A 15,744-nucleotide genomic window follows, 5' to 3' on the forward strand; every position below is an offset into this window, starting at 1 on the left:
GCCGCATGCGGCTCTTTAGCGCCGCCCTAGTGGCTCTCTGGAGATTTTTCAAAAATGTATGAAGAATGGAAAAAGATGAGGGGAAAAAAATCAATTTTTTTGTTTCAGAATGTTTTCTGTGGGAGGACAAACATGACATAAACCTCGCTAATTGTTATAAATCACACTGTTTATATTAAACATGCTTCACTGATTCGAGTATTTGGCGAGCGCCGTTTTGTCCTACTAATTTTGGCGGTCCTTGAACTCGCCGTATAGTTTGTTTCCATGTATAACTTTCTCCGACTTTCTAGGACGTGTTTTATGCCACTTTTTCTATCTCATTTTGTCCACCACACTTTTAACGTTGGGCATGAGTGCACAAAGGTGAGTTTTGTTGATGTTATTGACTTGTGTGGAGTGCTAATCAGACATATTTGGTCACTGCGTGACTGCAAGCTAATCGATGCTAACATGCTATTTAGGCTAGCTATATGTACATATTGCATATGCCTCATTTGTAGCTATATTTGAGCTCATTTAGTTTCCTTTAAGTCCTCTTAATTACATTTATATCTCATGACACATGTAATATGGCTTTTAATTTTTTGCGGCTCCAGACAGATTTGTTTTTGTATTTTTGGTCCAATATGGCTCTTTCAACATTTTGGGTTGCCGACCCCTGACCTAATGTAAGTACAAATAATATTCTTGCAGGGACACTCGTGTACATAAAAGTGGGTTTGGAAGTTAAACACTTAAGTCATTTTATATTCATTCATTGGAAGGTTTTTTTTTTTTTTTTTTTTTTTTCAATCCAACATATTTCCCTTCTAAGGTCGCCTCATTTCGGAAGGATTCTTTTTTTTTTTCCTGTGCAGCTGCCATGTAGCGGAGGGAGGCGCCGCGGTCTGCTGGAAGAGCCGAGCCCGGGGAGTCAGTCACATTCCTGGCTGGGATTCAATGACTGAAGCAGACACAAACAAACAGAGAGAGAGAGAGAGAGAGAGAGAGAGAGAGGAGGTAGACGGGGAGAAGAGAGAGAGTCCACGCCAGACTGGGTGGCACATTTCGGACGCACATTAGGAGTGCGTAAAACCGCTTGGAACGCGTAAAAACAACAATCCCCACTCGTGTTCGACTTTTCTTCTTTTTTTTTTTTCTTTCTTTTTTTTTTCCAGAATTGTGGGAGTGTTGGAAGTAGTTCGTAATCCCTTCCTTCCTGAATGGACTCTCCGGGAAGAGACGCTGGTCCTGGTCCGGGGACGCTGGCTGGCTGGCGGCGTGGAAATGCGTGTTGGTAGCGAGAGCGAGCACGTACGACACCGATAACGACGCAACCTCGACTTGTTTAGTGTTTTAGTTTTTTTTTTTTTTTTTTTTTTTTACCCCCCACCCTAACAAAGATGGAGGTGGGCAGTTTTCATCCCCACCCGGGACTTCAGCAAACTCTGAAGCAGTTCCACCTGAGCTCCATGCGCTCCCTCAGCGGGCCGGCGGCGTTCTCCGCCCGCTGGCACCAGGAGTCCCCCTTCAAGGACGCGGAGATGGTGCTCTCGCTGCCGCCGCCGGTCATGTCCGGGCCGCTCTTCATCCCCTCCGACCGCTCCACGGAGCGCTGCGAGACGGTGCTGGAGCGGGAGCCCGTCTCCTGCTTCGTGGTGGGCGGCGAGAAGCGGCTGTGTCTGCCGCAGATCCTCAACAGCGTGCTGCGGGACTTCTCCCTGCAGCAGATCAACTCGGTGTGCGACGGCCTGCACATTTACTGCTCGCGGTGCACGGCGGAGCAGCTGGAGATCCTGAAGGTGGTGGGCATCCTGCCCTTCTCCGCGCCCTCCTGCGGCCTCATCACGCAGACGGACGCCGAGCGGCTGTGCAACGCGCTCATCTACGGAGGCTCGTACCCGCCGCGCTGCGACAAGGAGCGCGGCTCCTTAGAGCTGGAGCGCACCGAGAAGAGCTTCCGGGTCTACCACGAGTGCTTCGGCCGGTGCAAGGGCTTGTTCGTGCCGGAGCTCTACTCCAACCCCGGCGCCGCCTGCGTGCAGTGCCTGGACTGCAGGCTCATGTTCCCGCCGCGCAAGTTCGTGGTGCACAGCCACAAGCGGCTGGAGAACCGGACCGTGCACTGGGGCTTCGACTCGGCCAACTGGCGGGCCTACGTGCTCCTGGACCCGGACTACGGCGACACGGAGGAGAAGGCGAGCCTGGAGCAGCTGCTCGGGGACTTAAAGGGGAAATACGACCTGAGCGGCAAGCTGGGCAGGAAGTCGTGCAGAGTAAGTTTGCTTTTTTTTTAAATTCTCAACTTTTGTCGCCACACAATGCAAGAGTACGCTTTAAAAACGCTGCTTAGTCTTGAAACTTTATACCAGTGCTTCTCAAACTCTTGGCTCTCCAAGTAGTAGCATAGTAGGCCTAAATCAGGGGTCGGCAATGTTGAAAGAGCCATATTGGACCATCCATCCATTTTCTACCGCTTGTCCCTTTCGGGGGTTGCGGGGTGGGGGAGCGCCTATCTCAGCTGCACATGATTGATTGATTGATTGAAACTTTTATTAGTAGATTGCACAGTACAGTACATATTCCGTACAATTGACCACTAAATGGTAACACCCCAATAAGTTTTTCAACTTGTTTAAGTCGGGGTCCATGTAAAGGCGGAAGGCAGGGTATACCCTGGACAAGTCACCATCTCATCGCAGGGCCAACACAGATAGACAGACAACATTCACACTCACATTCACACACGAGGGCCAATTTTGGACCAAAAATACAAAAAACAAATCTGTCTGCAGTCACAAAAAGTAAAAAGTAGAGCCGATATATGCGTTAAAATGTAATATCGGAAATTATCGGTATCGGTGTTTTTATTATCGGTATCGTTTTTTATTTTTATTTTATTTTATTTTTTTATTAAATCAACACAAAAAACACAAGATACACTTACAATTAGTGCACCAACCCAAAAAAACCCTCCCTCCCCCATTTACACTCATTCACACAAAAGGGTTGTTTCTTTCTGTTATTAATATTCTGGTTCCTACATTATATATCAATATATATCAATACAGTCTGCAAGGGATACAGTCCGTAAGCACACATGATTGTGCGTGCTGCTGGTCCACTAATAGTACTAACCTTTAACAGTTAATTTTACTCATTTTCATTCATTACTAGTTTCTATGTAACTGTTTTTATATTGTTTTACTTTCTTTTTTATTCAAGAAAATGTTTTTGATTTATTTATCTTATTTTACTATTTTTAAAAAAAAAGTACCTTATCTTCACCATACCTGGTTGTCCAAATTAGGCATAATAATGTGTTAATTCCACGACTGCATATATCGGTTGATATCGGTATCGGTTGATATCGGTATCAGTAATTAAAGAGTTGGACAATATCGGAATATCGGCAAAAAGCCATTATCTGACATCCCTAGTAAAAAGCCTTAAGTATTAGTGTTGTCCCGATACCAATATTTTGACACTTTTCGGTACTTTTGTAAATAATGGAGACCACAAAAAATTGCATTACTGGCTTTATTTTAACAAAAAAATCTTACGACACAATAAACCAACAACCAACAATAAAATACAGTTGCATAGTAGGCCTAAGTCAGGGGTCGGCAATGTTCAAAGAGCCATATTGGACCATAAATACAAAAAACAAATCTGTCTGGAGTCACAAAAAGTTAAAAGTAAAAAGTTAAGTAAGTATTAGTGGTGTCCCGATACCAATATTATTTCAATACTTTTCAGTACTTTTACTAAAGTACTAAAGGGGACCACAAAAAATGGCATTATTGGCTTTATTTTAACAAAAAATCTTAGGGTCCATTAAACATATGTTTGTTATTGCAAGTTTGTCCTTAAATAAAATAGTAAACATACAAGACAACTTGTCTTTTATTAGTAAGTAAGCAAACAAAGGCTCCTAATTTAGTCTGCTGACATTTGCAGTAACATGTTGTGTCACACTTGGCTCTCCCAATACCACCATGACAACCAACAATAAAATACAGTTGCATAGTAGGCCTAAGTCAGGGGTCGGCAATGTTGAAAGAGCAATATTGGACCAAAAAACAATTCTGTCTAGAGCCACAGAAAGTTGAAAGCCTTAAGTAAGTATTAGTGTTGTCCCGATACCAACATTTTGGTACCGGTATTGGTACTAAAATGTATTTCGTTACTTTTCAGTACTTTTCGGTAGTTTTCTAAATAATGGGGACCACCAAAAAATTGCACTACTGGCTTTATTTTAACAAAAAATCTCACGATACAATAAACCAACAACCAACAATAAAATACAGTAGCATAGTAGGCCTAAGTCAGGGGTCGGCAATGTTGAAAGAGCCATATTAGACCAAAAATACAAAAAACAAATCTGTCTGGAGTCACTAAAAGTAAAAAGCCTTAAGTATTAGTATTTTTCCGATACCAATATTTTGGTACCGGTGCCAAAATTATTTTGATACTCTTCGGTAATTTTCTAAATAAAGTTGACCACAAAAAATGGCATTATTGGCTTTATTTTAACCAAAAAATCTTAGGGTACATTAAACATATGTTTCTTATTGCAAGTTTGTCCTTAAATAAAATAGTGAACATACAAGACAACTTGTCTTTTATTAGTAAGTAAGCAAACAAAGGCTCCTAATTTAGTCTGCTGAAGTATGCAGTAACATGTTGTGTCATTTATCATTCTATTATTCTGTCAAAATTAGTAGTATCGACTCGATACGCTATTGTACTTGGTAGCATTTATGGTGGATGGGGACTTAAAGGGGAAATATGACTAGAGCAGCAAGCTGGGCAGGAAGTCATGCAGAGTAAGTTTGCTTTTATATCAACTTTGTCGTAACACAATGCAAGACTTCGTTTTCACGAGCTTAGTCATGAAACATTATACCAGTGGTTCTCAAACACTTGGCTCTCCAAATACCACCATCTCAAAACACTTTTAAGTTGAGGTACAAACAATGGTTTGGAGTACTCTTATGTCAAAACACTCTTCAGTTGAGGTACAACTGTGTATAATAATTCAATAATTGTTTCGAGTACTCTTATGTCAAAACACTCTTCAGTTGAGGTACAACTGTGTATAATAATTCAATAATTGTTTTGAGTACTCTTATGTCAAAACACTATTACGTTGAGGTACAACTGTATATAATAATTCATAAATGTTTAAAGTGCTCTTATCTCAAAACACTTATAAGTTTCGGTACAAATAACTGTTTGGAGTGCTCTTATCTCAAAACACTTAAGTTGAGGTACAACTGTACATAACTATTCAATAATTGTTTGGAGTACTCTTATGTCAAAACACTTAAGTTGAGGTACAACTCTATACAATATTTAAATAATTGTTTGGCATGCTCTTATCTCAAAACACTTAAGTTGAGGTACAACTGTTAATTATAATTGAATAATTGTGACAAGCAGTAGAAAATGAATGGATTGATGTTTGGAGTGCTCTTGTCTAAAAACACTCTTAAGTTGAGGTACAACTGTATATAATATTTAAATAGTTGTTTGGAGTGCTCTTATCTGAAAACACTCTTAAACTGAGGTACAACTCTTAATAATAATTGAATAATTGTTACAAGCGGTAGAAAATAGATGGATGGATGTTGGGAGTGCTCTTATCTAAAAACACTCTTAAGTTGAGGTACAACTGTATATAATATTTAAATAATTGTTTGGCGTGCTCTTATCTGAAAACACTCTTAATTTGAGGTACAACTGTATATATAATAATTCAATAATTGTTTGGAGTGCATGAGAAAACGTTTCTATTTTTGACTGCATGGTCATTTCACAAGTTTTCAAGGACTTTGCACAACAGAACCAATGTTGTAAAACCTTACTGCATGTGGACCACCCACCTGACAACTATAGGAGACTTGGTGCTTATGCAAAGTACTCTACTGTACTGTACATACTACACTTGCAAGACGAGACTTGCCTTTCAAAACGTTCAATTTAGATTGACACTTCCTTGGAGGTAATTCTTTTGAACAACGTGCCTCCTCTTATTGTTGTTGTAGTTTGGAATGCGTCATACTGAGAGCTGTGGGTAATACTTGGAATACCTCACTAAAATATTAGAAACACGCGGTTAAAATGTAAAAAAAACCAAAAACAACTCAATATACAGTATATAACAATTTATTAAAAACGCAACTCTCTTTGTTGTTATAACGCAGGGGTGTCCAAACTTTTCGACTTGGGGGCCGAATTGGGCTAAAACAAAATTGGCCAGGAGCCGAAAACCGACTGCTAGTAAAGTAACTATGTGTACTTATATATATATATATATATAAGTTTGGCTCCTACCTTGTTTACTTCCGTGACAACTTCCTAAAGTTGTGTAATCAATCAGAAATATCAAGCAGTCAAAATGCGCCAAAACATGGATGAGTTAGCATGTTCCCATCACGCATTGTCATATATTTAAATGGGTGTAATATCTAATTGTTTATGGTGATTGATTGGACATTTTTTTGTAATACCCACAAAGTTCAGTCAGCAGGTTGTGTTATGTGTGACCATGTGTGTTGACTTTTTGCATTGGTTGCATTCTTTTTTTAATTTGTTGCGCCATGAGTGGGGAAGGTTGTTTGTATTGGGTCATACAAGTAAAGGCTGTGGTGAAATCATATCAAGGCATATTTCATGATCATTGAGCTGATTAATTTACGTCTACCACGATATGTTGGTACGATTACAACAATCAGATTGACAGTTATTAAATATCATTTTGGAAACAGCCCGTGGGTTAGATTCCTTAACAAACTGGAGCCGTTATTGCACAACACAGCACTAATAGAACCAATGTTGTAATAGGGCTACGGGTAAGCTGCTGAGCCAGCATGAATAATTGATTTGCAAGCAACAGCGTGGAAAGTGTGACAAGCTTGGGCTTCACGACAGCTGAAACGACATTTCAAACCGCATGCAGAGGTAGATAAAGCTACTAAAGACTCACTTTGCAGCTGCTGCTATCTTGTTGTTGTTATTTTGATTGACACTATGGTGGAGGTTGTCTACTCGTCAATATGTTTATTCATGTGTTTGCAGTTCACACTGCATCACACTGAGAGCTGTTTCTAATACAGGGTTCGTACGGGTGCTTAAAAACAATGAAAATGCTTAAATTTTAATGTTGCGTTTTCAAAGTTTGAAAAATGCTTGAATTTTGGGTGAAGTGCTTGGAAATGTTCATCATATTTTTTTGGCAGTCTGACTCAATAGGCTAAATATACAATGGAAAAAAAATAAAATAAGTTTCCTTAAAAATGAAAGCTACACGCTTGATCTGTTGGCTTTGCACGAGCCCTTACATTAGGTTGTTGTCATGCCAGATACGGCTCTGTGTCGCCCCCAAGAGGACAGTGGTGCATCGCTCCATGTCGTTTTAATGAACATTGGATGGAAAATGACAAATACCAACTTTTGGATAAAACGTGGAACAAATCCACGTGTAGCCTACCGCAAAGTATGCAAAAAGGAAATCCAGCTTTTCGCAACTCTCTCGAGTCATATGAAAGGTAAGCCACAGAGATTACTAGCCCTATAAGTTAACTAACGTTAGCTAAAGTTCAGTTTTCTAACCTTTTGGTATATGCTAGACCAGTGGTTCTTAACCTTGTTGGAGGTACCGAACCCCACCAGTTTCATATGCGCATTCACCGAACCCTTCTTTAGTGACAAATAAAATGTAGGTTTTTTTCAAATTCAAGACAAAGTTATATGTTTTTGGTAACACTTTAGTATGGGGAACATATTCTAAGTAACAAAGACTTAATTTAGAGTTGTTTGGTTAGGTTTGGTTTACCATGAATTGATTTACGTGGACCCCGACTTAAACAAGTTGAAAAACTTATTCGGGTGTTACCATTTAGTGGTCAATTGTACGGAATATGTACCGTACTGTGCAATCTACTAATAAAAGTTTCAATCAATCATGTTAGGGTTAGAGCAGAGGTTCTTAACCTTGTTGGAGGTACCGAACCCCACCAGTTTTTTTTTTTCAAATTCAAGAAAAGTTTTTTTACTGGTGCACAAAATGAACCGTGCATGAACATCACCTTGTTCAAAGAACAAAACCAACACTGTGCATGAACTCACAACAAATTACACACCTTACACACATTACCATGAATTGATTAACATGGACCCCGACTTAAACAAGTTGAAAAACGTATTCGGGCGTTACCATTTAGTGGTCAATTGTACGGAATATGTACTGTACTGTGTAAACTGTACTGTTTCATATAATGTATTCTCTTCCTTTGCAATCTGCTTGTAAAAGTTTCAATCCGTCAATCAAACAACCTGCAAATCAGATGGAAAATTAGAGGGAACATTGTTTGGGGGTATCCATAATACGCCGATAGGGAGAAGTTTTTATTTACACAATAAGTCGGATGTGTCTTTACATCCGTGGCGGAGGCTCCGCCGAACCCCTTAGGCTGACTCACCGAACCCCTAGGGTTCGATCGAACCCAGGTTAAGAACCACAGGGTTAGAGGGTTAGGGTTATAATGAGGCCATGCCGAATAAGGTATTAATAAGTACTTAATAATGACTAGTTAAGAGCCAATATGTTACTAATTTGCATGTTAATAAGCAACTAATTAATGGTGAATATGTTCCCCATACTAAAGTGTTACCATGTTTTTTTTACTGGTGCACACCAAATGAACCGTGCATGAACATCACCTTGTTCAAACAACAAAACCAACACAGTGCATAAACTCACAACAAATTACACACCTGCAAACCAGTCAGGTGTTGCCGTATCCGTAATACGCTGATAGGGAGAAGTTTGTATTTACACGATGAGTCGGTCGGGTGTGTTTTGACCTCCGCCGAACCCCTGAGGCCGACTCACCGAACCCCTAGGGTTCGATCGAACCCAGGTTAAGAACCACTGTGCCAGACCTAAACTGTGAGATCAGCGCTAGATTACATGTTAATTACGGACAGTTACTGGAAAAACTCGAAAAATTATCTTGAAAGTCCTTAAAAAGTGCTTGAATTTGGCCGTGGAAAACATGTACTACTTTGATGACCTCATTTAGCAACGCTGGAGTCAAAATATTTTTTCCCCAAATATTGCTGAAAGTGAAGAACATGCGCGGTCCAGGTGCCTGGTGCCGTACATCGTGGTCAGTCAAGTCTTGTTGGGCTCTCCCAGGCGTACCTAATGTTCCGGCCGTCGAATGAGGCGTGGGACAGGGACAGATCGTGGTTCCGGTGGGACAAAATGCGCGTGTGTGGCGTCCATGCGTGGGTCAGCCGCGGACAAAAGGGCCCGAAAGACTGGCTCGGTTGTTGCTCGGCCACAGAGAGCAGTTGTTGTGTGGGACTCTGCTAATGAGTGGACATCTCCGTGCGCGGCATCATCATCACCGTCGGTGCCAGGAGATGTCTCATACATAGGGGGGAGACGTTCAGAAGCAAACGGAGAGAAGTTTCGATCTGAGCTGCTCTGCAGGGTTTTTGGAGGCGAGCTTAATTATTACGACCTAGCATCCTTAGCCAGTATTCACTTGCATTGTCTGTGTACTGTATATATTGTGTATATACTACTGCAGTATATGCAATTATGACTTCACTCTCTCCTGTTTACATTCTCTTGCAACCTCCGTGGCAGCCCGTTTAGGCAGAAAATCCCACGTTTGCATTGCTGCTGCTTTACAACATCATTTTAACTTCATTTTAATGGGATTGTTATTGTTTTGGCACTGCTGAGTTGGTTAAACAACAGCGAGTGTGACTTTCACAGCAACAGGTACGTAGCGCACGCAGAGGCAGATAAAGCTGCTGGATGTCGACGCCGACTAACAGCTGCAACATCAGGAGGTTGCTGACAGCCACGCCTGTTAACCCTGATGTTTCTAATCTGGCGCTAATTAGAGGTTCTTGGTTGTTTGCTTTTGTAGACCACACGAACCCCGGCGACCGTAAACTATTGAGTAAAAAGCGGTAATCTGAGCACTTGACGCTGATCTTTGCTCTGTCCACTTTCTGCAAAGAAGAGAAGGGAATTTAACTACATTTTTTCAATTAATCATGATCACTTAATAGTTTTCAACTATTATTTTTCAACGGATTGTAAAAATGTGGTTAAAACAACAGCAAGGAGAGCATTTTAACATGTTCAAAAAATGATGGCTAACTGACAAAATTTAAAAAAAAATAAAAAAAATGATACTACATAAGCTCGACAGTTGACTAAATATATAAACAAAAATATTTATAAATGCATTACTAATAATAATTTGTAATTTTCTTATAATTTAATTTAATTTAGATATTAATGTAATTGTCTTTTTAAATATTGAGTTTAATTGTATTCAATATTTTATGGTATTTTATTTAAATTATTATTATTCTAAGACAATTTAATGGGGAAAAAATACAAATGTAATTGAATTTAATGGCTTACGTCCTGATATTAAAAACATTTGGTTTAATAAAAAAAAAAAACTAATTTAATTTAATGACTGATGGCTTTTGGTCCTGTTTTTTTATATTCAGTTTAATAAAACAAAATAAACATGTAATTGAATTTAATGACTGATAGCGTTGGTCCTGCTTTTTTTATATTCAGTTTAATAAAACAAAATAAACATTTAATTGAATTGAATTTAATGAGTGATTGCTCACGTCCTGATTTTTTAAAAATTTGGTTTAAAGGCCTACTGAAACCCACTACTACCGACCACGCAGTCTGATAGTTTATATATCAATGATGAAATCTTAACATTATAACACATGCCAATACGGCCGGGTTAACTTATAAAGTGACATTTTAAATTTGCCGCTAAACTTCCGGTTCGAAACGCCTCTGCGTGTGACGTATGCGTGTGACGTAGCCCGGCGAACACGGGTATGCCTTCCACATTGAAGCTGATACGAAAAAGCTCTGTTTTCATTTCATAATTCCACAGTATTCTGGACATCTGTGTTCGTGAATCTGTTTCAATCATGTTCATTGCATTATGGAGAAGGAAGCCGAGCAAGCAAAGAAGAAAGTTGTCGGTGCGAAATGGACGTATTTTTCGAACGTAGTCAGCCACAACAGTACACAGCCGGCGCTTCTTTGTTTACATTCCCGAAAGATGCAGTCAAGATGGAAGAACTCGGATAACAGAGACTCTAACCAGGAGGACTTTTGATTTGGATACACAGACGCCTGTAGAGAACTGGGACAACACAGACTCTTACCAGGATTACTTTGATTTGGATGACAAAGACGCAGACGTGCTACTGTGAGTATGCAGCTTTGGCTTTTTTTTGCGTATGTACGTAACTTTTTTAAAAATATATAAGCTTTATGAACCTTGGGTTAGGTGAACGGTCTTTTGGGCTGAGTGATTGTGTGTGTTGATCATGTGTTTGAATTGTATTGGCGTGTTCTATGGAGCTAGGAGCTAGCAGAGGAGCTAGGAGCTAGCATAACACGTACCGTACGTGCGCGTCACGTATGTAACTTTTTAAAAATATATAAGCTTTATGAACCTTGGGTTAGGTGAACGGTCTTTTGGGCTGAGTGATTGTGTGTGTTGATCGGGTGTTTGAATTGTATTGGCGTGTTCTATGGAGCTAGGAGCTAGCAGAGGAGCTAGGAGCTAGCATAACAAACACGCAGGTGTTATTATGCAGGATTAATTTGTGGCATATTAAATATAAGCCTGGTTGTGTTGTGGCTAATAGAGTATATATATGTCTTGTGTTTATTTACTGTTGTAGTCATTCCCAGCTGAATATCAGGTACCGTGAGTATGCAGCCTTGGCTGCTAAACATTCGATAACTTGACCGTATGTGCGCGTCACGTACGTAACTTTTTAAAAATATATAAGCTTTATGAACCTTGGGTTAGGTAAACGGTCTTTTGGGCTGAGTGATTGTGTGTGTTGATCAGGTGTTTGAATTGTATTGGCGTGTTCTATGGAGCTAGGAGCTAGCAGAGGAGCTAGGAGCTAGCATAACAAACACGCAGGTGTTTTTATGCAGGATTAATTTGTGGCATATTAAATATAAGCCTGGTTGTGTTGTGGCTAATAGAGTATATATATGTCTTGTGTTTATTTACTGTTGTAGTCATTCCCAGCTGAATATCAGGTCACCCCCGGCTCTCACAGCATCTTCCCTATCTGAATAGCTTCAACTCCCCACTAGTCCTTCACTTGCACTTTACTCATCCACAAATCTTTCATCCTCGCTCAAATTAATGGGGAAATTGTCGCTTTCTCGGTCCGAATCTCTCTCACTTCATGCGGCCATCATTGTAAACAATAGGGAACTTTGCGTATATGTTCAACTGACTACGTCACGCTACTTCCGGTAGGTGCAAGCCTTTTTTTTATCAGATACCAAAAGTTGCAATCTTTATCGTCGTTGTTCTATACTAAATCCTTTCAGCAAAAATATGGCAATATCGCGAAATGATCAAGTATGACACATAGAATAGATCTGCTATCCCCGTTTAAATAAAAAAAATTCATTTCAGTAGGCCTTTAATTAAAAAAATACTACTTTAACTTAATGACTGATGGCTTTGGTCCTGCTTTTTATATTCACTTTAATAAAACAAAATAAACATTTAATTGAATTGAATTTAATGAGTGATTGCTCATGTCCTGATTTAAAAAAAAATTTGGTTTAATAAAAAAAAAACTATTTTAACCCTAATGACTGATGGCTTTGGTCCTGCTTTTTATATTCACTTTAATAAAACAAAATAAACATTTATTAAATTGAATTTAATGATTGATGGCTTAGGTCCTGCTTTTTTTACGTTCAGATTAGGGCTGCAACTAACAATTAATTTGATAATCGATTAATCTGTCGATTATTACTTCTATTAATCGATTAATAATCGGACAAAAGAGACAAACTACATTTCTATCCTTTCCAGTATTTTATTGAAAAAAAAACAGCATACTGGTACCATACCTATTTTGATTATTGTTTCTCAGCTGTTTGTAAATGTTGCAGTTTATAAATAAAGGTTTATAAAAAAATAAAAAAATAAAATTGCCTCTGTGCATGTGCATAGCATAGATCCAACGAATCGATGACTAAATTAATCGCCAACTATTTTTATAATCGATTTTAATCGATTTAATCGATTAGTTGTTGCGGCCCTAGTTCAGATTAATAAAACTAAATAAAAATTAAATTTAATTGAATTTAATGGCTGACGGCAGATCCAGAAGTTCACAAAAAAGCACAAAACAGACAGATTCTCTAATCTTTATATCATATTTGTTTAAAAAAATGAACAATATCAAAAAGGCCCCAGTATCCTTTACATGTTTCTGTGTGCTGCCCTCAGCGGAACCAGTTTGACTTACATCTTTACAACTCGGTGGAATTTCAATGGCAGCCCATTTAGGCAGCGAAGTGGCTAATAAGGCCGGAATGAACAGCACCCTCTGCTGGTCGCGGGCAAATAGCGACAACACTACCTTGTTTTCGTCCACAACGTGATTGAATCCGTGCACTAGTTGTGTGTCGACCCAAGAAGAAGGTGAACACGACCCTGCCGGCCTCTCGTGTGTGTGTGTGTGTGTGTGTGTGTGTGTGTGTGTGTGTGTGTGTGTGTGTGTGTGTGTGTGTGTGTGTGTGTGTGTGTGTGTGTGTGTGTGTGTGTGTGTGTGTGTGTGTGTGTGTGTGATACACACATGAGTGTGTTGGAGGTGTAGGGGGGGGGAGTGGGTCAGTGCGTGTTGGCTGTGGTTCAGTGTCAGTCGTGTCCCACTTAGCAGACAGACATTCTCCAGGGGGAGCCGCACACCAGCGCTCTCCATACATCAAGCTGACAGGCCAAGCTGCTCAAAGGCCAGACGGGGCTCGCACACCAAGCTCGGCCCGGCTTAAGCCGCCCTAACAAAAAAAGAAAAAAACACTTGACGTTATCAGTCAGGCTTTCAGCGTTTGACTAATATTGTCTCTTCAGGCTTGATTGGATCAAGATGTCATTGATCAGTGTCCATCGGGGGGAGCATCTGCTTCCAATCATCATCAATAATATTAGTCGTCGTATGAATAGCATTACATCGCTCATATTTGGACGTCAACTATTGAATTATTGAATGGGGTTTAAATATTCCAGTCAAGGTATAAGGAAAGACAAACTCTTATTTTCCCTATGTTCAGAGAGGCTGAGGATCTGTGTGTGTATGTGTGATCTTGTATTTCTACCCTTCTTAAGACATCAAGAAGGAAAAGTACCTTCCATATGAGGACCGGTGAACAAGTTAGGACCGAAATCATGGTCCCAATACGAAAAACCATTGCATCTAATAGAGCGCCAAAATACTAGAGTCCGTGAACATTGCTCCAAAGTCGGGATACAAAAGTGTGTGTGTGTATGTGTGTGCTTGTGTGTTCTTGTATTTCTACCTTTCTTGTGTGTGTGTTCTTGTATTTCTACCCTTCTTGTGTGTGTGTTCTTGTATTTCTACCCTTCTTAAGACATCAAGAAGGAAAAGTACCTTCCATATGAGGACCGGTGAACAAGTTAGGACCGAAATCATGGTCCCAATACGAAAAACCATTGCATCTAATAGAGCGCCAAAATACTAGAGTCCGTGAACATTGCTCCAAAGTCGGGATACAAAAGTGTGTATGTGTGTGCGTGTGTGTTCTTGTATTTCTACCTTTCTTGTGTGTGTGTTCTTGTATTTCTACCCTTCTTGTGTGTGTGTTCTTGTATTTCTACCCTTCTTAAGACATCAAGAAGGAAAAGTACCTTCCATATGAGGACCGGTGAACAAGTTAGGACCGAAATCATGGTCCCAATACGAAAAACCATTGCATCTAATAGAGCGCCAAAATACTAGAGTCCGTGAACATTGCTCCAAAGTCGGGATACAAAAGTGTGTGTGTGTGTGCGTGTGCGTGTGTGTTCTTGTATTTCTACCTTTCTTGTGTGTGTGTTCTTGTATTTCTACCCGTCTTGAGACATCAACAAGGAAAAGTAGCTTCCATATGAGGACCGGTGAACAAGTTAGGACCGAAATCATGGTCCCAATACGAAAAACCATTGCATCTAATAGAGCGCCAAAATACTAGAGTCCGTGAACATTGCTCCAAAGTCGGGATACAAAAGTGTGTGTGTGTATGTGTGTGTGTGTGTGTGTGTTCTTGTATTTCTACCCTTCTTGTGTGTGTGTTCTTGTATTTCTACCCTTCTTGAGACACCAACAAGGAAAAGTAGCTTCCATATGAGGACCGGTGAACAAGTTAGGACCGAAATCATGGTCCCAATACGAAAAACCATTGCATCTAATAGAGCGCCAAAATACTAGAGTCCGTGAACATTGCTCCAAAGTCGGGATACAAAAGTGTGTGTGTGTGTGTGTGTGTGTTCTTGTATTTCTACCCTTCTTGTGTGTGTGTTTTTGTATTTCTACCCTTCTTGAGACATCAACAAGGAAAAGTACCTTCCAAAAGAGGACCGGTGAACAAGTAAGGACCAAAATCATGGTCCCAATACGGAAAACCATTGCATCTAATAGAGCGGCAAATACTAGAGTCCGTGAACATTGCTCCAAAGTCGGGATACAAAAGTGTGTGTGTGTGTGTGTGTGTGTGTGTGTTGTATTTCTACCCTTCTTGAGACATCAACAAGGAAAAGTACCTTCCATATGAGAACCGGTGAACAAGTTAGGACCGAAATCATGGTCGGAAAACCATTGCATCTAATAAAGAATGTCTCATTTGCACCCCTGGTGGTG

General features: G+C 40.0%; 1 protein-coding gene across 1 annotated transcript in view; it reads left to right on the forward strand.

Moving 5' to 3' along the window:
• skib (v-ski avian sarcoma viral oncogene homolog b) overlaps window positions 1-15,744 on the forward strand; it is a 122,776-nt gene continuing 107,032 nt past the window's right edge. The window contains exons 1-2 of the mRNA XM_062037594.1: window positions 1-366; window positions 861-2,258. Coding sequence (XP_061893578.1) covers window positions 1,386-2,258 — 873 coding nt within the window. The 5' untranslated portion in view covers window positions 1-366; window positions 861-1,385. The remainder of the gene's footprint in view (window positions 367-860; window positions 2,259-15,744) is intronic.

Source organism: Entelurus aequoreus, linkage group LG26, assembly GCF_033978785.1.
Source record: "Entelurus aequoreus isolate RoL-2023_Sb linkage group LG26, RoL_Eaeq_v1.1, whole genome shotgun sequence".
NCBI classification, from domain to species: Eukaryota; Metazoa; Chordata; class Actinopteri; order Syngnathiformes; family Syngnathidae; genus Entelurus; species Entelurus aequoreus.